General features: G+C 39.3%; 4 protein-coding genes across 6 annotated transcripts; 2 read left to right on the forward strand and 2 right to left on the reverse strand.

Annotated features, from left to right (window-relative positions):
- The first annotated feature begins 26 nt into the window (after positions 1–26).
- On the forward strand, positions 27–2,674 carry LOC105673895 (lymphokine-activated killer T-cell-originated protein kinase). Its single transcript, XM_012369861.2, has 6 exons — positions 27–273; positions 485–727; positions 855–1,151; positions 1,339–1,557; positions 1,681–1,837; positions 2,174–2,674. Exons 1-6 carry the CDS (start codon positions 132–134, stop codon positions 2,175–2,177), a joined length of 1,062 nt encoding a protein of 353 aa, XP_012225284.2. The 5' UTR covers positions 27–131; the 3' UTR covers positions 2,178–2,674.
- LOC105673897 (syntaxin-1A-like) lies at positions 1,839–9,485 on the reverse strand. Of its 2 annotated transcripts, XM_012369864.2 has the most exons (9): positions 9,113–9,485; positions 8,527–8,622; positions 8,353–8,446; positions 8,216–8,290; positions 2,728–2,925; positions 2,556–2,629; positions 2,336–2,473; positions 2,135–2,245; positions 1,839–2,021 (listed from the first exon to the last, which is right to left on the reverse strand). In XM_012369864.2, the coding sequence occupies exons 1-9, from the start codon at positions 9,143–9,145 to the stop codon at positions 1,947–1,949; spliced, it is 894 nt and encodes a 297-aa protein (XP_012225287.1). In that variant the 5' UTR covers positions 9,146–9,485; the 3' UTR covers positions 1,839–1,946. The 2 variants fall into 2 exon arrangements, with proteins under 2 accessions (XP_012225287.1, XP_067206592.1); XM_067350491.1 differs by having other exon boundaries at positions 8,353–8,622; positions 8,909–9,485.
- Cap-D3 (Chromosome associated protein D3) lies at positions 3,469–10,736 on the forward strand. Its single transcript, XM_012369855.2, has 2 exons — positions 3,469–7,343; positions 7,672–10,736. Exons 1-2 carry the CDS (start codon positions 3,835–3,837, stop codon positions 8,162–8,164), a joined length of 4,002 nt encoding a protein of 1,333 aa, XP_012225278.2. The 5' UTR covers positions 3,469–3,834; the 3' UTR covers positions 8,165–10,736.
- On the reverse strand, positions 10,342–25,625 carry LOC105673896 (ankyrin repeat domain-containing protein 29). 2 transcript variants are annotated; one of them, XM_012369863.2, is made up of 8 exons: positions 25,306–25,625; positions 22,203–22,310; positions 21,021–21,119; positions 13,214–13,312; positions 13,011–13,109; positions 12,365–12,562; positions 12,152–12,247; positions 10,342–11,929 (listed from the first exon to the last, which is right to left on the reverse strand). In XM_012369863.2, the coding sequence occupies exons 1-8, from the start codon at positions 25,315–25,317 to the stop codon at positions 11,732–11,734; spliced, it is 909 nt and encodes a 302-aa protein (XP_012225286.1). In that variant the 5' UTR covers positions 25,318–25,625; the 3' UTR covers positions 10,342–11,731. The 2 variants fall into 2 exon arrangements, with proteins under 2 accessions (XP_012225286.1, XP_012225285.1); XM_012369862.2 differs by having other exon boundaries at positions 22,203–22,313; positions 25,306–25,624.
- Positions 25,626–26,014: the final 389 nt, after the last annotated feature.

The raw sequence follows: 26,014 nt of genomic DNA on the forward strand, positions 1-26,014 counted from the left end.
CGTATTGGTCATCGTTGGTGCATGCGCAAATTTGATAAATTCAAATTGTTTAATCATCAACGGCTATCCCGTATCATCCCGCATCGTTCGATTCGTTTCTCTTCGTTGTTTTTGTGTTCAATTTTGTTCAAATGGCTGAATTTAGTACGCCCACGAGTGCAAAGTTGATAAGCAGAATACATAATGCCGAGTTCCGTACTCCTGTAAAAACATCAGCATCTCCGATAGAAATACCGGCCTCTCCTTTTCTAGAAAAAATAGGCTATGGCACCGGTATGTTTATACTTAAAATGTACCATCTTTTTAGATTTATATGTTAGATTGTACGTTCTCTTTCATAACTTTATGATCCAAATTATAAGTAAAGAATATTTAATCAGTCTCCATTGTAATTAATAAGTGTTATCATTTTTATACTGTACACTTGTAATCTTTGTAAATCTGTTCATAGAGTTATTTTTTATTTCTTATATCCTTTTATCAGGAAATGCTGTATACAAATTGGAAAGATCACCCAAAATAGGCTCTGTGCGCTCACCATGGGCAATAAAGAAATTAGTAAAGAAGGATATTTCACACATAAACAATGAGCAAAAAAACAGCCTTCAATTGGAAGCAACTATTTTGCGGCATTTGAATCATCCTAACATAGTTGGTTTTAGAGCATTTACTACGGGAGCAGATGGAAAGCCTTGCTTAGCTATGGAAGCGATAGAAATGTCTCTTGGTATTTAAGAAACTGAACAATTTTAAATACTTTTCAATGTACCAAATTATACTGTAAGAATGATTTGATATCTGTTTTTTATGAAAAGCAATACATAAATTTGGATTATTATTGTGTTTTATATCAGGTGACATGATTGAGAAAAGGCAAGAGACTTTGGAAAATGAGCCATTTCCAGCCAAGGACATTGTACAAGTCGGTTTTGAACTTGCAAAGGGACTGAAGTATTTACATCACACTGTGCGTCTATTGCATGGAGATATAAAGAGTTGGAATGTCTTGGTGTCTCATGATTTCAAAGTGGTCAAATTGTGCGACTTTGGGACTTCTTTGCCATTGACAGAATCTCTAGAACTTGACAGTTCAAAGACTAATTTTTGGTACTGTGGGACAAGATGTTGGAACCCTCCTGAAATTATAAATGGTACATCTTTTACTCGGTTCTATGTATTGCAGCAACTTCTAACATTTCAAAATCATAAAAATATCTAATTTGTGGTTTTCTAAAATTAAGATCACTGCACAAATTTTATTTGAAGACTTATTTTTCAATTTATGATATATATTACTTTGACTTTTCTGTAAATCTTAGTTTCTTAATTTTCTTACAGACGATGGACCAGTGACAAGTGCAGCTGACATTTGGACATACGGTCTTGTTCTATGGGAAATGATATCTCTGACTACGCCGCATGTGGATGAGTTTGATGAAAGTGAATTTTCCGATGAATCAATTACAGATCACAGCAACCTTGACGATTCTACAATTAATATGAATGAAAGTGGTGCCTTTCTCAAAGATATAATGCCATGCGAGAACAAAAAATATGGTAAATTATAAATAAATTATAGTTTTTCCATAATTTAATACCCATTGACTGTACATGATAATTTTTAATGAATTCAATTTGACTAAAAAAAAAAATTTGAATAAAAAAAAAAATTGATTTTAGGTACACGACCACCTCTGCCTGATATTGATTTAGGCAAAGAATACGAAAGAATACTTGAAGTATTTTTCATATGTACCACTGCTGACTATAAATTAAGACCCAGTGCGAAGGTTCTAGTGAACTACTTTGAAAAATTCATAAATAACAAAGAGAAATCGTAAGTTTATATTAGAAAATTTATTCATGTTTGTAACGTTGAAATATCACAATACGCTATTTTTATACGAGACTTCTACGATTTTTGTCTTTATCAGACACTATAGTGTTTAAAATGACACAGCAATAAATAAAAGAAATATTATTATTATCACGCTTAAGATGATACCGATCTTGATTTTCCTCTGTAAAAGTAATTATATAATTACATAGTATGGCATTTACATAATTACAATTACAATAGCATAATAGCATCTTAGAAAGCAAAATCAAGCAACTTAGTATTTTTAATATGTACCTTTCTATATCTGTGACTCTTTTTTTCTCTTTTTTTTAGTTGAACACGCCCGCCGTCGACGTTGTCCGTTGTTTTAGTGGCAAAGTATTCTATATTATTAATTTGTTCCCCCTATGATAACATTTTATCTTTCGTATTTTCTGTTTTTAGTGACATTGTATAATTTATTTACATACAATATTAGAAAATATTTATACTCACTTGTTTGTCGATTAAAAATGCCATTTCCGCGAATATGTCTCTGACTTCTATGAGAGATTTTTCCAACTTCAGGACATCATCGTGTCTACTTTGTATATCTGATAATTGTCGTCTCGCTATTTTGCTGTCTTCTAAAATCTGCAGACAATTCATCACATCAGTTTTACGCATAAAAGAGAATTTGTGTAACAAATACTATAATAATAAATTCAATACTTACATTGTCGACAAACAAGCTGGTTTCTTGAGCATCAAGCATGTCTGATAGCTCCTGACTGGTAACTTCACGCCTTACTGGATTAATAAATGATTTAATTAATAGGAATAGGTATAAATATACAGTTGTGCCTAATTTATTTCTACTAATAACATTTCTACATATTCTTACGTACATAGTGAACGTTGCTGCTGCAGCAGCAATAAACACTTATCATGATATCTTAATAATGATTCATTGTAATCCTGCATAATCTCAGAAAACAGTTGAAACATGGTTGTATATTGCAAAATCTTAATTCTCGTATATGCAGATCCATCTTGTGTGTCAGCTACAGTCAAGTCTTCAATAGAAGCGATATCCTTTCCTATGTCTAAAAATAATATGTTAATAGAATAAATTGAATAATAAAAAGACTGAACATTATATACAAAACATATTGAAACAAATATTACATAAATAGATAACAAGCCTGATTAAGTCATTATATTGAAATTCAATCTTCATATACATAATTATTTTTATTGAATAAAAATAATGTAACATTTTAACTCTAAATTTCTATTATTTTTTTAATTGAATCAAATAAATATTTTTTGCCAAGTTATACAAAAACTAATAATTATTACTAAAGAATTATTAGTTTTTAACTTTAATAATCTTATAATAATTATCTTTTGCCAAGTTATTTTTAAATTTATTGCATTATTTCGTGGTTTTTTTTTTTATTGAAATTATAATCATATCAATAAAAATTATTGGTATTATATTTCAAAAATATTTTATATAATTGCAATGTTTTAAAAATTTATCAATCAAAAAAATAAGTTTCTTGCGACATATTAATCGACAAGATATATTAATTGCATGTGCATTAGTTAATGAGTGTAACTTATATATATATATATTATATATAGCATACAAATCGCATATATACTTATGTCGTATAAAGAGGTTGCGACATGATTGGCTCAGTTTCCTGCTTCTACATGGACGCTGTTTGTCTCGCTTATATGGACACAGTAAACGAAATGTTTCACGTTCAATTTCGCGCGAAGATATCGCTCGACCACTTGATACATCGAAGAAACAGGACTGTAAAATCGTTATCGGTGCGCATACAGCGGAAAATGATAACCTGAAACTGAACCCCCTTCGAATCTCTGTCTACACAACTATCGCGGCGATAAGTTAAGGTTATGTTTATATCCGCGAGAGAGCCCGTGCGAAGAGAATGATAGCGACCGTGCTTTGAGCGCAGTTTCGGACCGATCTCCGCGTCATGGAGTCGCTGTTTCGTAACTTTAAGCTAGACAATCTGGACGATGACTGGATCAGGTCGGTCTGGGACGCCGAGTTCATGATGTACGACAAACTGCCTGACGAGTACGCCGAGTACCTGGAGAGCGACGACGCGAGGCTGCTGCTGCACGAGTCGTATCTCGGCCTGAAAGCGTGGATCGCAACGAACGAGCGTAAGCAGGAGGAATCCGAAACGGAATTCTCGTGGCAGACTCTGATGATACAAAACATCAATATACGCGGTTTGCTTGCCACACTGGGTTACATAATGAAGTGCGGTCAGCGCGCTGATACCGACGAGGCCTCCAGGCAGGCGTGTCTTAAGGCTACAAGTTTGTATCTCGTACTGCTCGCTGTGCCTGGCAGCAACGCATTTGGAATTTATCATCCAAACTTGTATCGGAAGGCGATTGAAACGTTGAAACTGTCGGAACACTTCTTTCCCGCCGACGTGAAGAACAACAGAGAGATGGACGCGACAAGTAACAGTAATGACGACGAATTCTCCGAGCCCTGTGTGCTGCCGCACGCCGAAAAGCTGAAGCTTACGCAAGGATTGAACACAATCATCTCTGATCTCATAACAATGTTGAAGTCTTTCCGGTTTAAGGAGCACGCTGAGTCCCTAAACATCACGATACGCATATTATTGGATGTAACAAGATTGAAGATGCACGTTAAGTTTCAGGATAATTATAAAATAACAGCGCTGTCGCAGAGCGCGTTTGCGGCTCTGCGAGAGCTGTGCAGCAACAACCACGGAACCGTCAAATGGACGATAATGTTGATTGTGCAGTGCACGATGTCGGATCTGTTTCATAACACAAACGCGCAGCCCAAGTCCATCACCATCTTCCACGAGGCGATAATATATTTTTTGAAGGGTCTGTTGGAGATACACGAGCGGGAGACCACACACGGAATCGTGATTTTGATTCATCAGTTGATGGTGAAATGCCCGGAGAGGCTGGAGGGCCGCCAGAAGCAGGCGGCAGTTTTGATAAAATTGCTGAACATATGCAACGAAACGGTGTTCGCGACTGTTTTCCAGGATTTGATACTGTTTTCGTACAACGGTAAGATATCTTACAGGCTGTTCGCGCAGGAAATCATCGGCAGGCTGCTGACAGAATCGCCGCTGTCGAGCGAGGATTTGAGCGCGGACACGAAAGCGAAGACGAGAAGAGTCTTGCTGGCCGTCGTGTCGTCGCGCTGCATGGATCGCTCGCCGTTGGTGCGTGGGAAAGCCATGACGACGCTCGCTGCGTTCTCCGACTGCGGCAGCGAGGCCGACAAGGGTATCCTGAAGAACATATTTGCAGTTTCAGCCTCGGACAAGAAGTTTCCCGGGCTCAACGAGCTGAAGGGCGCGATGCACGCGGACGCGGATCCGCTGCCGGGCTCGAGCACTCTGATCGCGATGCTGCTGGAGAGAGTGAACGACGAGCGCGCCCTGGTGCGACGAAGCGCTCTCAAGATCCTGAGGAACCTGTCCATCATGTTCCCGTCGCTCGTCAGCAAGACGACGCACGTGATGAGCGATCGTTGCAGGGATCTTACGTTGACCGTGCGCCAGTTCGCGGTGCACGTGTTTTCGGAGCTGCTGGAGCAGTTCCCTCACGACTCCAGCCTTCTCGACGAGTGGATACAAGCCGTCGTGCCGCAGATCTACGACATCGAGGCCAAGGTGCAGGAAAAGGTGCTGGAGTGCCTGCAGAGCGTGGTGCTGAACCGAATAACGAGCGCCTCTTCGTACGTCTCGGACGCGGCCAACAGCCTGCCGTGGCGAGTTCTGAACAAGCTGAGCAGCATGAGAATGAGGAAGCATCTGTCGAAGGCCTGCAGTCTGTGGGTGAAGAACGGCGTGGTCGGCAGCTCTCTGATATCGAGACTGCAGTCGCACATCGGCACGGATAACACCGTGGGCGCGTGGATACTGCTGGCGGCAGTGGCCCAGAATATGAAAATACCGAACATCAGCAAGTACATAGCGGATTACAAGGAGGTCATCCAGAAGAACGATTTTCACGCGAGCCTGGTGCTGGACGTTCTGAGGCACACCTGGTCCGTTCTGGATCGCGGCTGTCTCGAGGATCTCCATCGGCATCTCTACGAGCGCGTCCGCCGTTTCGAGATCAACTTCAATCTGATCAGCGTCTGCCTGGACATCCTGAGTGGCGTGCTGCGGCACCTGCACGGCGAGGAGAGCGGCCGTTTAATAGAGTCGAACATGACGGAGCTGATGAGGCTGTCGGAGGCGGAGATCCGGGACTTGCTGGAGGACGAGGACGGCGCGCAGCACGCGTTCAAGACGCGGGCGATCTTCACGCTTGGCCACGCGTCGCTTCTGTGCACCAGCCGGGTCTCGTCGTCGACTCTGCGCACGCTGGAGCGGCTGCTGCTACAGCGGGACGCGCTGCCGATCACGAGGGAGATGCGCGATCTGCAGGCGGCCGCGGTGATCCTGCTGTGCCAGCAGGCGCTGCGGGACCGCGAGATCGCGCAGGAGGTGACGCCGATATTCGGCAGTCTGATGCGCCGCGAGACGAATCCGGACTCGCCGGCGGAGATCGCCGTGAAGGTGAACGCCGCCAAGGCGCTCGCCGACATCTGCGTGCGGTTCACCGCCCTGGTGGAGCCGTATCTGCCGGACATGTGCGTCAGCATGAAGGACTCGAACCCGGCCGTGAGGGAGGCCATAATTGTGATATTCATCCAGCTGCTGCTGGAGGACTTCATCAAGCTCAAGGGCCCGTTCTTCTTTCACATACTGACGATGCTGTCGGACGCGAACGCCATGATACGCGAGCTGACGATCTTTCTGGTGGAGGAGCGGCTGCTGGCGAAGAACAAGACCCTCATCTCCCAGCAGTTCCTCGAGAGCATCTACCACTACAATAATTATCAGTCGCGGAACGCGTTCTGCGGCCACAGGATGCACGAGCGCGAGAGGATGCTGCTGACGCTGCCCGGGCGGGCGAATCAGGCCAAGCGCAACGTCATCTACGAGTTTATGCTGGAGCACTTGGACGCGCCCGCGAGATTTCAGCTGCTCGTCAAACTGACCAAGTACATACTCCGCGAGATGTGCATCGGCGACTCCATCGACGTCACGACGGACGAGGGGGCGTGCGTCCTGAGAGACACGATGTTCATAATCGGTAACAGCCGCTTGCAGCTGTCGTCGTTCAGCGAGAGACACAAGGACGACACGTCGGAACTCGACGAGACGACGCCGCCGCCGCCCTCGGGCGCGCACAGTAACAACGCGGCGAACGCCGTTGTGGCGGCGATGAAGAAGCACAATTCGGATCATTTGTTGCCGATGTTGATTACGCTCAAGAAGAAATTGGCCGCCTTGAAGTCTCCCTTGGAAGATGACGTGGAAAGTCAGTTATTCAAGACGTACTCGGAATGCGACAAGGATCATTTGTTCAATTTATTCAACGAGTATCCTGAACTGGAGAAAGAAATGGATTCTTATCAACGGTACGTTGCATCGATTTATAAACGGATCTAGATCTCTTCGTTTAACACAGACTTATAAAATCTTTCTGCGCTTTAAAGTATTTCAAAAAGTATTAACGAAACTTTAAATAAAAATGATCTCTTGATAGATTTAAAAACTTGAAAATTGAAATATAAAATCTAAATAACAAGTCAAGTATAAAATTCGATTTTATAAATTCTTCTTTCGTGTGAAATAAAATTATTAATATTCTAAAGTATCCATAAACTTTACAATATAATTCTATATGTATCATCGGTAAATTCTTCCCGCAAAATATAAATACAAACTGTCAATGTAACGTTTCAGGAGGCAGAAAGATAAGAGCATTTCGGAGAACGACGATGGTGTCGTTTCGTCACCAGTCAGAAATCAGGATTCGTTATTGCATCTGTGCAATCGCAAGACTCCCCGGATCCTGCTCCGTCGTCTCTCATCCTCGATGATCTCGCATTACAAGAACGATGGATCCGTTCCGAGCGACAAACCAGATTCCTCCGAATCGATCACAGCGTTTCACGATGCAAGCCCATCGGAGCATCTGGAAAGGATGCTGCAGACGCCGCCTCCGGAGCCGAATTTCAGCGCCAGCGGCAAGATCTCCCAGGTTCCACTCCGCCGTCTCTCGCGCGAGAGTCCGTCGGCGCATCCGGAAAGGGTGCCGCCGATATCGACTCGAGTTTTCAATCCCGACGACGCGTCTGCTCGAAGCGCACGAAGCATGAAGAGGCCGTCGAGTGAGCGCGAAGTTTCGCCGGACATTCCTCGCAAAGTATCGCGGAGCAGCGTGAGTCGATGCTGATCCCGAAATGGAAATTCCGTAAACGAATTCCGAATGTACAAATCTACCTACCTCGTAACATTCGTTGCACGCGAAAAGCCGTCTGCGAGATCGTGCACGTGCGAGTCTCCAGCTCCCTTTGTATGTCTGCGAATACGTAGAAATACGTAGGTTAGTATAAATTCATGGATTTGGGTATCGCCGTTTACCTTTGTTCGTGTGCGACAGAACATTGTTGTGCAATTCCTTTACGATGGAAACGTTTTCGGCTATGAGATTGATCAGAACGCGCACTTCCTCGGCCTGCATCAACAAACGATTTTATTAAGGCTTAATCGTCAGATTTCTCACGACTCGACGTCAATTCGATGTTTCGTACGTACTTCGTCGAGCAGTTCCTTCAGTTTCTTATTATGGGCTATTTGAAGGTGCACTTCCTGCAGGAACCCTTTGCCAAAGGTACTGCTGTTATTTCGTCTCTGCAGAAATTGATAAATCTATGACGATTCCGTGAACACTTTTTTGTCTTTTTTTTTTACGCGTAGCGTATGCATGAGTGACGTTTAATAAGTGGATGCCAAAGATTTGTCACTTTTCTGTCAAGTTCTCTAATTTAAATAAAATTACTAATTTGTGAATTTATAAAGTGAAAAATATCTAGATCTTTTTCTAAATGAAAAAAAAAATCTTAATTAACAAATATCGCAATCACGCTGTCTTTTGCCTTTGATATTCACGAGTAAATAACGAAGATTTCGCACCAACCTGATTCTTCCCGCTAATTGTCGGAAGGAAAGCAGTAAAATTCTGAATTGACTTGAAGGTGAAACTTTTTCTTTCGTCTGGAGTTTACTTAAACATGATTTACACGCGACCGTTGTTCGGAACAAAGTACACAACTGGCTATCGAAGCTCTTCCTTTCTCTTGTCATATTTCTACGAGCTATAAGACAAAAAAAGGATACTTACGGCATGCAAATCAGGCATACGATCGCGAACCATGATGAACGATGATGAATCTGTTTCTAAAATCGCTACGTAACTGATAAGTTTGTAAGCGAAGTACACATGATATTCACGCGTCGTTATCTCTGTTATCAGTACACTACGGATAAAATTCACACTGCCGTGAATCACACTTTGCAACCCGCAGTCGTTGTACCGACGTCGGCGAAGGAGCGCACTGCCGTGAGCGTTTCTTCGACTGAACCGCGTGGCATGCTTTTATAGGTGGAACTTTGCATTTGAAATGAAATAGGAAGCGGCCACTTATCATCTGCGGCAGCCGCGAGGCTGGCGGTTAACGCAATTACAAACTGCGCGTTTCTTCACCCAATTTATCGTTTCGGTGGACGAAATAATATGCACATCATGTTGATGCGAAAGCTTTGTTGTTTACTCGTGATAGCTTAATTGCAATATTTGTTAATTAACTTTTCGTCTAGAAAGAGATTTAGATATTTTTTATTTTATAAATTCATAATTTTTACATTTTATACACACGCACACACACAAATTAGTAATTTTATTTAAGATAGAGAACTTAACAGAAAAATGACAAATCTTTAGCATCTACTTAAAACTTATTAAGTTTAGATTTAAGGCATGGAGCAACACAACTGCCAGTTATTGTTTTTTTTTTAAATATTTTTTTTCTACTATATTTTTATTTTATTTCCAAAAAAGAGAAGAATCATATGTAATTGTTATATTCAGTTAGCGGTTCATCAAGTGATGAATTACTTTTATTGTTTAGACAAAACAAAATTATTTTAATTATAAGACAAAAGGAATTTTTTTGCTTAAGTTTAGTTAAATCAGATTAAGTAATCAAGCAATTTTATTAATTAAAAATACGTGAATATAATTTTATATTTATCATGAATAATTCATATTGCACTGACTTTTCTTACATCATCGTAGAATTAATAAAAATTCCTTTATTTCTTTTTATTTAAATATAAATATAATATAATTTTAATTTAAAACGCAATTTGAATTTTCAATGCTAGTACTATGTGAACTGCTCTGTGATAATGCGCAAAGCAAACCTGGTTAAGTTATTCACATATAGATATATCTGTATAAATAGAAGAAAATAATAAAAATTATAAAGTACAAGCAATGTTAATGCAATAGTAGCTACGCAAACTTGTGTTCGCGTATATTTTTTTATGAAGAAATAATAATATCAAAGATGCTTCGTAACGGAATATATATTTATAACATGTAACTTTATATATTATATCATTAGCATTTCCACATCTTATAAAGTTTTCTTTATTAACTTATCGCACCTTTTTAATAACATTAACAGTAATTATACCTAGTGAACCGTGCGCTGTGTGTTAGGAAGACAAGAGAGGAGTACTTATTACTCTGCACTACTAAAATTATTACAAAATATTTAAGTATTAATATTGAAACGAAGTGTTCAAAGTATTATTGTAATCTAACTTCGATAGAAATTTTTATTTTTCGTTAACTAAATGCGATATTTTATGCATTAAAATTATTGCAATATTTTGCCGAACATTGCCTGGTGCGTCCACATCTTTTCATTTTAATAAAACATTTTGTGAACAAATGACAACTGCGACCTTATTATTTTGCACATTTCTTATCAATAGAATAGATAAATCTATTGCATAATGGAACAATAGAAATATATTCCAAGGCAAATCAGTCAGTCTTATAAACTTGTTAATTTCGACAAATCGTGCTGCTTTTCTTTGTGGACAGACTGCTGATAAATTTTGGTCACAATTTTTCCGTGACTTCTTCTAATATTTCGAATTTCAGAAAATCTATCATATACTCATTTCAACAATGTAGCATATATACTTTATACTACGGAATACGACAGAAAGTAATATAAGGTATCACTTCACAACGTTCATTCGAATTTACAGTAGAAAAAACTGTATTAAAATATCTTTACTGGGATTCATAACACAGATCGGAATGGTATCGCGCTTATGTACACTACATAACAATGGGCCTATTTGTTTTAATCGCACTTCGCGTCGAAATGAAATTTCACTTCTCTCGAAACAAAACGGACGGGTATTTTCAAGACTTCGGAGGGAAAAAAAAAAAAGAGCGATTAAAACAAAGAGATCTAATCACTCTCGTAAAGACGGATTTTTGCTCACAGTCTCTGTTGATATAATCGGCTTACTTACGCTTGTCAGCCCGCGTTATTGCACAAAATTATCAAATTTCCCTTCATTGTCACATCTTTCGCGTGCGTAACGTGGTCATTAATATCACTTGTGTAATACGAGGCAGCGCACGAAAGAGTGGCCTTAGTCCTACTTTCGGCGTCGGTAAGAATTTTACTAATAAGAGAATAACGAGTATGCTCGCGTTCTTAATAATAATAAAATAATAAAATAACTTTTCAAATGTAACATTATAATATAATAACATTCTCTTTTATCGGTAGCAAAACTCTTATCGAGGCCAGGCTACTATTCCACGCGCCACTCTACGTATCTGTGTCTGCATCCTGCGATCCTTGAGCCGGACTCATCTCACATCTCAAGATTCTCCGATACGACAGTGTCAGGATTGGACGAAGGCTCGCTAACAGGATGCGGTCCGCACTCTCACTTTGTCTTTTAGGTAATTGGCGACCTGCGTCTGCGAGTGTCTGACGGCCAGCTGAAGCGGCGTGATGCCTTCCTGATTTACGAGCAAAGGATCAGCTCCCGCTCCCACAAGCTGCCTCGCGACCGTCATGTGTCCCGTCAAGGCTGCGGCGTGCAGTGCACTTTCGCCGTTCTGAAATCATAAGGGACGGTCAGCCGTCTCACGCATAGCAAATAATGCAGCGGTAGACTAAAAATATTACTATAACATTGACATAAAAATAAGATAAAACAATTCTAACACCTAAAAATTACACGTGAATTTTTCAAGTCACATAAGCAATTGATTTTTTTGCAGCATTGCGTCGTTAATATTTCTGTGCGAGTGGGAGCTCTCTCTCTCTCTCTCGCTTACCGGAAGCACGCCGAGTGAAGGACGATACTTGAGTAGCTCGCCGATGACGGCGGTGTGACCCTTGTGGGCGGCTTTGAAGAGCGGGGTCGCGCCATCCTGCAAAAAAGAAATTGTTCACAATGACAATACGCCCGCGCGACAGCGCGGAGGGGCTCGCGATCGGGAAAAAACGCGACGGCGGGGTTCTACGCGCGCGACTTACGCGGCACTTACGTGTCTAGTGGCGTCAACCTTCGCGCCGGCTTTCAACAACCTCCTCACGATGTGATCGTGCCCCATTTGCGACGCGATCCACAGAGGCGTGGCGCCGTCCGTTCTCGCCGCGTCCGTCTTCGCTCCGTGCTCCAGAAGAACCTCGAGAATACGAAGGTGACCGTTTTGCGCGGCGATAAACAACGCCGTGGCGCCGTCCTAACGAGCGGTAAAATCGTTTCTTAACTTTCTCTTGCTTATGCAAATGCCGGGTCGTTATCTCAAATATAATTGATAGCAACATGCTCGACTGAGACGTGTGAAATGACTGGCGGTTGTTAAACTTAATTCATACAAATTTACATCGATTATGTGTATAAAAAGCAATTGCTTTCATCCGCCGAATTAGATTTAATAGAATAATTAAACTCTGAAAAATTGAAATCACTTGCCCGAAATTGAATTCAGCATCAAACTGACGTAATTAGTCAAATAAGCTACTAAAAGCGTAATCAGCAAAGTTGAAAGAAATTCTACAAAGTTACATAAAGTTATTAACGATATAAAATTATCAATCGAACAAGTTCTATTTAATATCGTCGATTTAATGACGAGTTTCAATTGATTAAAAGTATCGGTGCAGAGATAAAACGATAAGCTTTCTTACTTTCATGTGAGCGTTCGGACTGGCGCCTCTCTCTATTAAGCCCTCCACGACGTCCAGATGACCGTATTGGCATGCGACGAAGAGCGGCGTGCCGCCATCCTGAAATCCACGCGGAATACGTTAGCGTAAAAGATCAACGAGATCTTGTTACACGCGCGATAAACGGCCGCTCCTCTCACCGCGCGTCGCCGCCTCTCACTTACTATGCTACACGAATCCACGATCGCGCCGTGCTCCAGAAGCAGACTCGCGATGTCCATGTATCCGCCCTGGGCGGCGAAAAACAACGCCGTTGTCCCGGTCTGCGAACACAACGTAAAAACTGTTACCGTGTGCGCTACGAATTTACAACTCGCGGCATGCAACAATAAATTCGACAATCCGTTTATTTTGAGAAAATATAAATATCCTTTTCAGTTATCTTTTCTGAGAAAAATAACACACGAGCTCGCATGGTTCTGCGAAATGTTCTACGACAACTATGTTTTCTCTAATTAATAATTGTTTATCTTTTTTCGGAGAAGAAATATTCTAGAAAATATGTCTCTCTTCCAACGAGATCGAAATGTTTGAGTTGAGTGGTTTATCTTGTATATATATTAGCAAAGTCCAAGATGGAGGCCGGAAGCTGTCAGCGATAGAATGTAACAGTTTCTGCAGAACACGCGACAAGCAAGTCGAGAAGAAGGAAAGGATTGATCATGTACGATCTTATTTTCGAGAGATAAACTCGCCTCTTGCTTCCCGGTAAATAATTTATACAAGTTATGCAGGAAGTTTTTGCCTTATTCGAGGTACAATTTCGTGCAGCGAAACAAACGAAAAACACCCGCTCTGTGACGCTACACTACATGATCGAAGACGATCGTAATCTACAAATGTAGCAAACAACTTTTGATTTGGGTTTTATCTCATATCGCCGTTTTTTTACTTTCCACGCGATGTATCGCAGCAGCTACTCCGGCTATACGTCGTCTTCTAATCTCTTCTTGTTCTATAAAAACTTCAATTGTACGTTTAAACTGCTCCACGTAATGCAGGTATTGGCTACTATCCATCTTTTTGCCTGCGGTCTTAATTTCTTTTTTCAAAACGACACGTTTTCACAATTTGATTGTACAAACCGTACTAACCACCTAGCGAACACCTGAACAATGCTCCTTTATTCGCCGGCGAAGCTTCGCTCCGTGAAAATAAAGGGCTTGGGCGAAGAGCGTTTAAACGCCGCTTCGTTTTCGGCGGAGTGGAACTTCGCCAGCGAAGCTTCGCTGCATGAAATTGTGCCTTAAACGACGAACTTCGATAAATTCGATAAAATAGGGATGACAATAAATCATTCTTCCTTCACTGTTTTCGACGAAGAAAAATATCGCAGAAATCTTTCAGATTGTTTCTTCGCAATATTTTCTAAAAGAATTTATTTCTTAAAAAAAATGAAGTTATGTAAGTCGCGGATAGATTTTGATAGCAAACAAAATGGACAGGAATTTACTTTTCAATATATTTTTAAATATCTGAACAACAACATGCTGTTAATTTCGTCGCGAAAGATACAACGCACTAAATCAAATAATTCAACATGAGGCAATTACTAATAGCAACTTTAACCAACTCTGCGATATGCAAATGTCAAATATCTTCCGTGACCCACCCAACCGTAATTCGCATTCGCAATAAATCAGTATCCTATGCACGTTGCAATTATACGCCATTAATAATAATGGCGAGTGACACTTTATTGACCGACGTGAAAGAGAAATGTCAATTTTACGGGTGCAAGCTGCTTTTTATGGTTTAAGTACGCTTAACTTTCTTCCCTGCACCCATCTACATAACATGGAAAGAATATGTTATGCTTAACGGTAAACTTTGGCGGCAAAAACCGGTTGCAAAGTAGAGTCTTGATATTTCGAGTAAATGTCAAATCGAATCTCGTTTGATGAAGGATGCGAAGTTGCGAAATTGCGAATGTGCGATTTAGAAATATTCTATCCGTATGTAATCAACATATTTCCACTAAACACATAAGTCGAATAATAAATGCAGCTAAATATTCACCGCATTTTGGTGATTTTAAGAAAATGAGGAAATTGACAGAGCCTGATATTTTTATTCTTTTATAAAACTGTTAAATTTGATGCTTTCGGCGTTTTTATGATAGAAAATTATTATAATTATTTAAAAAATTGCTCAATTATATAACTGAACTCGATAGTTTTAATCGATTTCTACGAAGCGATGTAACGCCGTTATACAATACGTGGCCTTCACCCAATTTGAGATAACGTCTCGCGTTAAAGCGCGATCCAACACCTGGAGCACGTGTCGTGCTCGAATCGCGTAGCGATAAATTGTCGAAACTTTCGTCGATTGAGGCGCAATCGGAGTTTCCGGTCTAACTATTACACGGACTCCTGAATTTGCCGCGGGGCAATTAGAATCCGGCGTTACGCTTTCACGAGAGAAGATAAATCCTTCTGTACTGTCGGCAGTTTTCGATCGCGTATCTTAGACGGGGAAAAGTCGTAAAAAGTAAATTGAAAATTGAGAAGCGAGCACGAAATGTTGCGAAGTACCAAACTTACTGTTTCGAATAAACACAGATCGACACGCTTCTTAGAAGCAATCTGAACGAGAGAAAAATTAAACCACTCTCTTTTTTTTTCCAATCACACACGAAGAGTTCCATTTCACAAAATTCTATAAATTCCATTGTTCAAAGTAGCTCGCGATAGTTTCGCGAGGACATATAAATTATGTTTCCAAATTTTTCGCGCCACGGCACGTAAAGATATATATTTCTTTCAAAAAGATCTTTTCAAGAATGACAAAAGAATCTTATGAATCTTAATGAGGTACGGATTTTATCTCGCAGCAGAGAATATTCAGACGGAAGATGAAATCAGCATGATTTCGCCATTTTTTGAGATTAGAAAAGCACTGTGCACGAATCTTATAATAATCATTGCACTTCTACTGTAATCAAACGACTTTCATAAATAATAAAATTTATATTACATTTACATATTATACACGATTCGTGCTTAATAATTGCAATCGCATTTTATCGCTTACTTAAGTTTGCTATACTAATTGTATAGAAAATGTGAATTCTGATCAAAATTATAGTAAAAGAGTAATCTAATATTTCCGAGGAAGAAAATAGCTGAACTTTCCATTGCAATTTAAATTGATTAATGAACAAACAGAATGAAAGGCATTTTTTGAGCTCTTAAGCAATATATATACAAGATTCTTCTGGCTATAATATTATCTTAATCTGTTTCGAAGAAGCAAATAGCAATTTCTCATCAAAGTTCGTCCATGTCTCACATTTCCATTTTAAATTCCCAGTCGTGTAATTTATTTTAGCTCTTCCTATTCGAAGTCTTCTAGGCGTGCGTCTAGAATAATCTGTCAATGGGCTTGGCGCGAGCAAAATGCACTTTCACTGCTATAAAAGCTCTCATAGAAGGAGCGGCAGACTCGTAGTTTCTTCCGTTATGCCTCAAAGAGTGAAGCTAATCATTTCTTTTCCAATTTTTGATGTAGCGCGTGTTGGTTTGTAATTATATCAACGTTGCTTTCGGCGAAAAGAAAAGAAAACAAGAACTTGGAGCTTATGCATATTTTACGCTCATTTTTTAGTGCGCTTTTAATTTTTAGAGTTCTGCTTCTTTGCGCACCCCAAGGCTCGACGAACTTTTCCCTTTTTTTTTTTTTTTGCAACAACGCAGTCTTCCGCGTGGAAATGGGCCGCGCGGTGCATACGCCGTGGAGTAACATGTGCCGCGGAGCGTTGCGAACGAAGCGGGGACATAATATCATACCTATCCATTACCAAACCGCAGAAATATAACGCGACGATCAACCTGCCGGTTTCGGTCCGCGCCGGTAAAAGTCTACACTCGCGGTCGCATATATCACTCGCTTCGGTATTAGTGCAATCACGTGCAAACGTGTGCAAAAATGAAAGAAAACGAAAGGAAACGCACAAATATTTGTCAAAAATTGTTAAATTGCTAAGATAAAATTGCATTTGTACCGAGATAAACGTCGAAATTAAATCAATATAAATATATTTTTTTTAAACTCTGGAATGCAGGAAGTCACAAGTGTGACAAGTCAACACAACAAATATTTAAAAATAATTGTGTAAAAGAACAAATTGTGTTTTATGTAAATTTGTTTACATAAATTCTGGATGTTTAATATGAATAGCATAAACATCTTTGGAAGAGTGATATCAATCGGTAAAAACATGATCCAATATCTTGCTTGCCAGGGAGAGATCGATTCAGATTGAAGATTTGATTTGTAATCCAGAGCTGTCTGCTGAATCAGCCACGGCGTGCATAGCGGTATCGCATTTTACAGCTTACAGATGCAAATTCCGCCGATTAAGCGGATCGGCCGCAAGTGGAGCAACAAAAAGGTCAGTGTTATTTTCGTTTCGCGAGCGCGAGTCGTCAACATTAATTAATTCACCGGAAAGCGACCGAAGGGTAATTAACAGTAAATGGCGCGTGATATTCTCGCCAGATGTGTGAAGCGCAAGCTTGATCGGTAATTAAAATACAAATCGAGGCTCCACGGTCACTCTGATTAGCGTTCATTCACTGACGAGAGTGTTACGGCGCGGCTACCTGAGCTTTACGATTCATCCGTCGGATGACCCGACGAGTGTCATTCACCCTCGTCGGCGTTGTCCATTTTTAAACGATCAATAATCGCGGATAGAATTTTCAGACGATATCATTTATAGAAGTTTCCTATCAATTTTTATCTGCAATTGTGCATTAAACATTTCTAAATAGATGTCAGAATTGATAAAAAAATGATAAATCTGTTAATAAATGAAAACAAAAACTTATATTTAATGAAATGATTAAATATACTTTCAATCGATTCCATTAAATATCAAGAAAATATAATTAATTGCAAAAGCAGAGCAAGCTTTGTAAAATATTTTATATAAGAGAACATTTATAGAAGTACATATAATTAATATAAATAATAAATCAATATGATAAAAGTAAATATATTAAATTTTTCAAAATTTTATATATTATTTTTCAGTGAGCTTTTTGCCAAGAAACCTCGATATTTTAAAGAAAAGTTTATGTGACAGCAGTATTTTTAATATCGATTCTTTATAGATAGAAATAGATTAAAAAAAATCGCAGAAACGCGTCTCATTTTACAATATTGGATATTACAGTATCAAATTGAATGAAATCTAAGACGAAAATAAATGTAAAGCGAAATAAAAAGATATCTATTATTGTTCACACTCTAACGCCTCACAAATGACGCACACGAGCCTTTGTTGCCGTGCTCACGCCCGCGCAATTCCAATATCTATGATAGCGCGGATAACACGTTGAGATAGATTACAGATATACGGTGTTAGCGATAATTCCTGAACTTCCACGTTACCATCATCGCATGCTCGTTGCAGATTTTGCACAGGCACTCTGCTATTAAAAGGCATGTTAAACTCACGCAAACCTGCACGCACGAGCGCGAACTAATGTGCGCGCCTCACTTAAAGCAACCTTGAAATATTCTTGTTTCTCACTTCGCGATATTTATACTACAAATCATGTTGAATGCTCTCTCTCGAGTCATCGTTTAAAGCTTTAAAGTACGAACCTCTGAAATCCGCGCGCTCTGAATTTCCGATAAAAAGGGAAAATGCAAGTTTTTCCGCGTATCTTCGCCGTCGCTTCTACTAATTACAGTTGCCTCCGCGAGATTTATTAGCAAATTACCACGTCGATAAATTAATTTATGAGAATCGGAATGAGATACAATTATGTGTGTAAGTAACGGTTTTGAAATCGCGGGGTACTAATTTATGGAGGATCGCGTTTTCCAGTCTGCCGATGAAAATAATCCTGCATCTCGATCCGCTGTTCGCGCGAGATGACGAGTGCAAGTTTAACGGGTTTTTAACGAACGTTTGCGTGATTCTTAGCCGGGTGCGACATCGTCATCATTTACGCTCGATCTCGGAGGTGGAACGCGGACCGTACGATCAACTAGATCATTGAATATTACACGCTTCTATTTCCGAGCGGCTCCGTCTGTCGCGCGTGAAGCCATGTTCTTCTTCGTTCCAACAATCAACAATAATTGTATCCGCTGCGTAATTGTCGATCATTCAAAACGGGTTTTACAAATGATTATGCTTCTAACCAACCGACGGCAAGAAACGTTTACGCTTCTTCATTTTTATTTTCCGACAGTTTTTATTTTGTATTTTTTATGACAAGCAATAATTAAATCAATGAAAATCCGCTCCTCCGTTTCTGAAATATTTCGCACGTCACACTTTCTGTGGCACGATAGATAAATTATGTGATAATTTAATTTAAGGTTGAAAATTCGCGGCAGATTTTACTTCTTGAACCCTTTTGCTCTTTTACTTTCTAAAATGTGCAGTGTAACGTCGGTTCGTTGAACGATCGTAATCTTGTCATCGATTTGCATACAATGGCGTAATTCTAGATGGCACGAGACACCGAGAGAGAAAGGGAGATGCGTGGGCACGCCGATAAATCCCCGGGGCACTTAAAAAAAGGAACACCAGACAGCTTCCTGGTGCTCCGCGTGACACGCTACACGACAAGCTTTTTATGTCCCCGTCGAGACTCTTCGCGCGCGCTTGAAAAAAGGCGCAACGCGTTGAAAGACGGTGGCTTCAGGAAGTTTCACAAATTCTATTTTGAAGCCACGGAACTCGAGACGAGTGGTGTCCAAAAAAAGATTCTTAACAAGAGAGATCCGTAACAAGGAAGATTGATCGTGAGTTGTTTGAGCCGGAGCGCTTATACCAAATGTATCGTAATACATACGAGTCACTTTGGGAAAAATGAAATCTTTAATAAATTTAGATTTTGCTTTAGTGAAAATGTCACAGCACAGCTTTTTATAAATAATTATAAGCAGTTGAAGAAGGTTTGAGAATTATGAGCAGTTAAAAGTGAGCGACTTTTCGCAAATAAATTTTCGAAATCTTATTCGTTGTTCAATTTCGAATTTTACAGCGACGAATTCTGAATTCGGAGCTTATACGCGCTTGATGTGAAAAATTAGGAAGTCGTGAAAAATATTGTCAGAGAAATGAGATGTAATTAAATTTTCGCTATGAGAAAATCAACAACGAATTGATCGGATTGATTTCATTTCTGATGCGGTCGCCGCATGTTTACTTTGTTATTCCATCCTTTAATCGAGTAAGTATACGAAATAACCGAGATCGGTTCTACAGCGGCGATTAAATTGCAATCGGCAGGCGTACTCAAGGCTATAATATTCGATACCGGTTTCATTGGTCATCGATAATGTGTGAGTAAATAAAATAATATATAATCTTGCAAATGTATAATGAAACGTTTCCTTGATTTTTTTTTCCAGCGTTCCGTCATCAACGATGGTAGAAGTCGTAAAATATGATAACTAAGCGTATCATTGCCGCATCATGCTAGCGTCAGAAAAAGCGTTACAATTACGATGTTTTACAATCACGATTACGCATTACGTCTTATAATTATTAGATGCTGCTTTAAGATTAGAAGAAGTACTCTGAATCGTATGCGATCGTGTGGATGTGCACATAATGACGGAGCGCTCAAAGTATCGCTTATCTCATCAATAACTATCCTACACGATCATAATAAGAGATAATCTGTTTGACATAGATAAATCGTTTGATAATATTCTCGCGGTTTGCTTTCAGTTATAATCGACGGCTTCGATTCGATAAGTTGAAAGGTTATTAAATATGAAAATTTTTGCGAATAGATTTTTCATCCAATTTTTCGTCGAAGAATAAAATTTTGACTCGCAATTCAACAATAGAATAAAAAGGAGTAAGAGCGTGCTAGTTTTTGTGCGTCATTTGCTGAAGGATCTATAAATGCATGCAGCAATGTTCGCAACACGCACTCTAAATCCAGGTTTCATTTATCTTACAGGATAATTATTCAAGCTGTCAGGACTTACCAGCCGTTTGGCATTAGGATCCGCTCCTTGGTGCAACAGTTCAGTCACGGAATCGATGTGGCCACCGGCGGCGGCTAATATCAAAGGTGTTGTGCCATCCTGCGAAAAGAATCAGTGGCCTCGTTACAAAATATCGCTGGATTCGAAATGATTCAATTAGCCACAAAACTTTCCTCCCGGTGAGCGCTACCGGCAAATGTGTGTCATATTTTCTAATCGATCTTCGCAGGCTATTAAGGTACGCTAAGTGTTTTGAGTTTACTAATGTAACTAGCACACGTGGCATATAATACGTTGCATCGATAAACTAGCAATGTGTGTCTAAAAAATAAGTATCTTCTAACGATTACATTATTGTAAAAAAAAAATCGATATCACTTTGTAAATAATAAATTTTTTTTGTAAATTATGAAAAAATAAATTTTATCAATTTTCGACTTAAATTTATATCTTACATATAGATTTGCAATAAAATCCTTTAATTTCTAATAATATTTGATCATTATTTAACTTAAATTTAATTATCTGCACAATTTTTAATTCTTACAAACTTCCGCGGAATAATATTCGGTTTCGAATGGACAGAAAAGGATCGGGAGCGAAAAAACGTTATTAAACATGCCGACTGAACAGAATCGTGACTCCATTCGACCCTGACACTGACACGATTCCATATGGATGAGCTCGCGAAAATACGACACGCCGGTAAAAACGCTTCCAGGCCGAATAATGGCGAAGATTGGTGTCCGCGCGTGATCTAATGAACCACTTTCGAAACGCGAGAGAAGAGTAAGCGTGGCTTACGCTCGCGTTATTCGCCGTTTGCATAATGAACCGACCGCGAGGAGAGAAAATCACGCCGGTAAATCACGCCTTTGCCGTGAAATCGCCGATCTAACGCGAGATTGTGCGCTATTCCGGTCGGAAACGCGAGTTTCCGTCTAATTCATTTCCGAACAGCAACGCCGCGTGTATTTTTACGCAATCATTACGTCGATTTTGAGCTAATTAAATTGATTCGCTCCATTCAGGTGCTCACACGTTTCGGCAGAGAATTGCACTAATTACCGCAGAAGAAAGGTATTTCTTATCCCGAGGAGGAAATCGCGCTGTTTCGTGATATCACGAGCGTTCACGCTAGGGCAATAGAATTTTAATCAAGATATTGCGCGATGGACTGACCTTGTCCTTGCAGTCGACATGGACGCGTCCGGAGTCGAGCAAAAGACGAAGACGCTTGGCGTCCCCGCGTGCCGCCGCCAGATGCAGCTCCACGTCCCACGGCGACTCCTTCTGGAAAAATCGAGGATAACAAGTTAACGAACATGCTAATGAAATTCTCATTTCTTTGTGTAAGACAATTACGGTTGGAATTGCGGGCGACGCAGGAAGTCTGAGTTTCTCATTTATACGCGCTCAGAATATATTAAGATCGCGACAAGTACGAAACTTCAAGGGCCTAATGCGATGATGATGTAACGCTTCTCTCTTAAACCTGAAAATTCAATTTTGAACAATTCTCATTTCCTTCTGTTCTTAAAAGATTTTGTTGATTCATTGCAATTTTTAGTTCAATTACAAGTGATATAAATGTAGGAAGAGTCCAAGATCTTCATTTACGTTTCCAGAATATATTAAGAGTTATGACGAATATAACTGAAAGATTTAATGCGAAACTACTTCTTTAAAATTAATTAATTGAAACTTAAAAAACTTAAAGAGATTTAATCTCAAAATTCAGCAAATTCAATTCAATTTTTGAACAATTTTTATGTCTTTAGATTTCTAAAGAATTTAATGTCATGACTTTAATTATAATATTTAATTAATTTAAAGCAGTGTCGCATTGGCTCTTCAATTATTGTTTATACTTTCACTTATTAGCTTCAAAGGATATTGTCATATATTTTTGTTTCGCGTTATTTCCACATTGAACCAACGAAACATTCGCGCACCAGCATCAACTTGGAAATATAAGTCGTCAGACATCTTATGACGAAATACAAACCTAGCCGTAAAAGTAAAAGTACCTCGACAAACTGTGGGGGACCGTCTAAAGTTCACCAAATATTTTTAGCACTTTTCTAATCTCAGAAGTATGCTCGCGACCTCTGTCGATGAGATTGACATTTCTCGGCACAACAGGCCCGGTCTTTATTTTCCGCATTTACGATCTAACGGTGAACAACACAAATATTTTTCAGCGCAAACATCGCCGCGATCCTACGACGATGGTTGCAACAGCGTCGATGCTTACGCGATAACCCGATCGTGAAAAATACCGACGCTTGAGAAGAAAAAAAAAAAAAAACTAATTCGTATCGAATGCTCGGAATATCGAGCATGTTACTTGTTTCTCGAGTAATATGAATATTCTCGGCGACTCGCACCCGCGCGGATTTACGTTCTCTAACGGAACTCTCTCCACTCCGAAATATTTCGAAGGTTTCTACGGGAGGGAAATGGGCTTGCGGGGCCCGATATCTGTAACTCCTTTACCCGTTAGCCTGTAGTTTGCTGATTCCGAGCGCGCGTCACAGATTGCAAACGTAAAATTGCGTTACCGTTCAACTGTACGCTCAATGGCGCGGAAAAATCGTGCTGCAAAACTTTACGCCGATAGCGTGTAACAAGAATCGTTTCCCCCGAAGTAGAACAAGTGTAGAAAAACGAATAATTTGATATGACAAAAATTGACACGCAGAGATGCTTTAGAATCGTTGAACCATTTTCATGATGTCGCGCGGTGATTAATCTTTTATAATTGATTGCGTCTTCGTATTTCTTAAATAATTGAATTTGTATACGTATCTATATGTATTAGATTGAATCTTAATAATAGCAAATTTTTTATCACAGAACCGAGAGATAATTATTTAAAATTCAACTCATGTTTATTGGAAATATTTTGAAGATACGAAAAAAAAAAAATTACAAAGAGAGAATGCAATACTGCAGAAGGTATTGCTGTTTTCAGTTTTGGCGATTGCCGATTATAGATTTATCAACAAGTTCGAGAAGTTTGATATAAACCTTGCGCAATAGCATGCAGATAGGGAATGCGAATTTAACGAACTAGCTATTAAGCGCTCGCGGACATTGTTGCGACCGATATTAGAGCGAACCCCACGTTCAATATTATGCAATGCGTGTCACGAATAATATAGCGTCAATATCGATGTTTGTCCAGTGATCTAGTACATTTGATTAATTATGTATTGTTTACAGATTGAATTATATACGACTGTTCATTCCAAAATACTGTGTATCGCTTTCTGATATTTGTGAAAATAATATGACGCACTCTCCTGATTTAGCCGAGTATATTCAAGCATTGTACTTTATTATAATATGTTTGTCCAAATCAAATCAAGAGATACGATAATTTAAACACTATCAAATTTATCATATAGAAATCTGCGCACGAAATTACGCAGTACAATCTATTTGTTAATTATTATTAAAAAATTCGATACTTTGAGGTTATTCCTTAACAAAAATATTCAACAAGGAAGTGATTAAACGGCGCCTCGTGGCGAGACAGGCTTTGCCTTTCGATTTTAATCGAACACAGGTGCGCTCATTCATTGTCGAGAACCAGGAATAATGTGCCAATAAAATATAAGACGCATATTCTCGTATATTTAACACAGGATGTTGTCATTCAAATTTTATTTTCTTAATACGCAAATTGTGTTTAATGCCAACACGAGAGATAATAATCAAAATATGTAAACATACTGATCAACAACTAATCGAGAGAAGAGTGACGTTTTCTTACTCGAAAAAAAACAAGTGATTAATTGAAGAGAAGATAAAAGCACAAGCATAAGCGATAAAATAATTATAATCAGTGATTGTAAATAAATGAGTTTTAGAACATTAGATGTAATAATATTTAATCCTTTTTGCTACTTGTAAGACGCTAAAAAATTCATTAAATGCAGAAATATAATTAAAAAACTAAACAAATCTTAACCTAAAAATTGTTTTATTGCAAAATTCACTCAAGTCAATGTTTCAAATAAGAATACCAGTATAATACAAAAATTCTAGCTCCAAAAATGTAATTTAATCCAAAGTAATATTTAAAAAAATAAAAATGTATAAATTTTTCCTTTTTAGTTATTTTACATCTTTGTACTTTTATTTTGCGTCCTGTATCTTTCTTGTAAAGTGAAAAATCGGTATGGAAAGAACTTGAAGAAGAATATCACCGCAGAATCACGATGACACAAATCACAAGCGTGAGCTTCACGGCTTAACGAGCATCGCCGGCACTCACCTTCATGGACATGATGAACCCGCGGCAACTACCGGTGCGTGCCGATCAATCATTCGTTACTCTTTCGCCGGAGCAGCGGTGAAACAATGTAAGCGCATCGCTCGTCTCTTGTCGCGTCGAGCAAGCATCCGCTCTCGTGTTCGCGTACAGTCAACTACAACTGTCAACCATCTATCCGGCGCGAAGCGCGCCCCGCTACTGAACACAATTTTCCTTCACGGTCCGTTTTGTAGCACCTCACGGCGAAGTGCCCCGCTTACACACAACGGCCGAACATCGTCATCCCGGCTGACGTCGAGTCGAACAGTTGCCCGATTGAACTCCGCGTTCGTCATATGGAAGCAATAGCTGCCGCGAACGTACACGTGGCGGCAGCACCTTGCGCGTTCGGAAATAATAAAAGAATAAAAATACTTTTAGCGCTTAGCAATTAGAAGTTAAAACAGAATACAGAAATCTTTTTTAAATTGCAATTAATCAATTATTATCTTGATATAATTTTTATATAGAAAAAATTCTGTCTTTAATAATAAGAAAAGTAAGGGATAAATTAATAGATATTTTTTTTATGAAAATAATTTAATTAAATTTGATATGATATAAAATTATATTTTTTAATTTATATTAAACGTGCTTGTCGTAATGCTATAATATTTCTTACTTTTAAATATTTATTGCAGCGAAATATTCTCAGCGAAATATTCAAATG

This window comes from Linepithema humile, chromosome 2 (genome assembly GCF_040581485.1).
Source record: "Linepithema humile isolate Giens D197 chromosome 2, Lhum_UNIL_v1.0, whole genome shotgun sequence".
NCBI lineage: Eukaryota > Metazoa > Arthropoda > Insecta > Hymenoptera > Formicidae > Linepithema > Linepithema humile.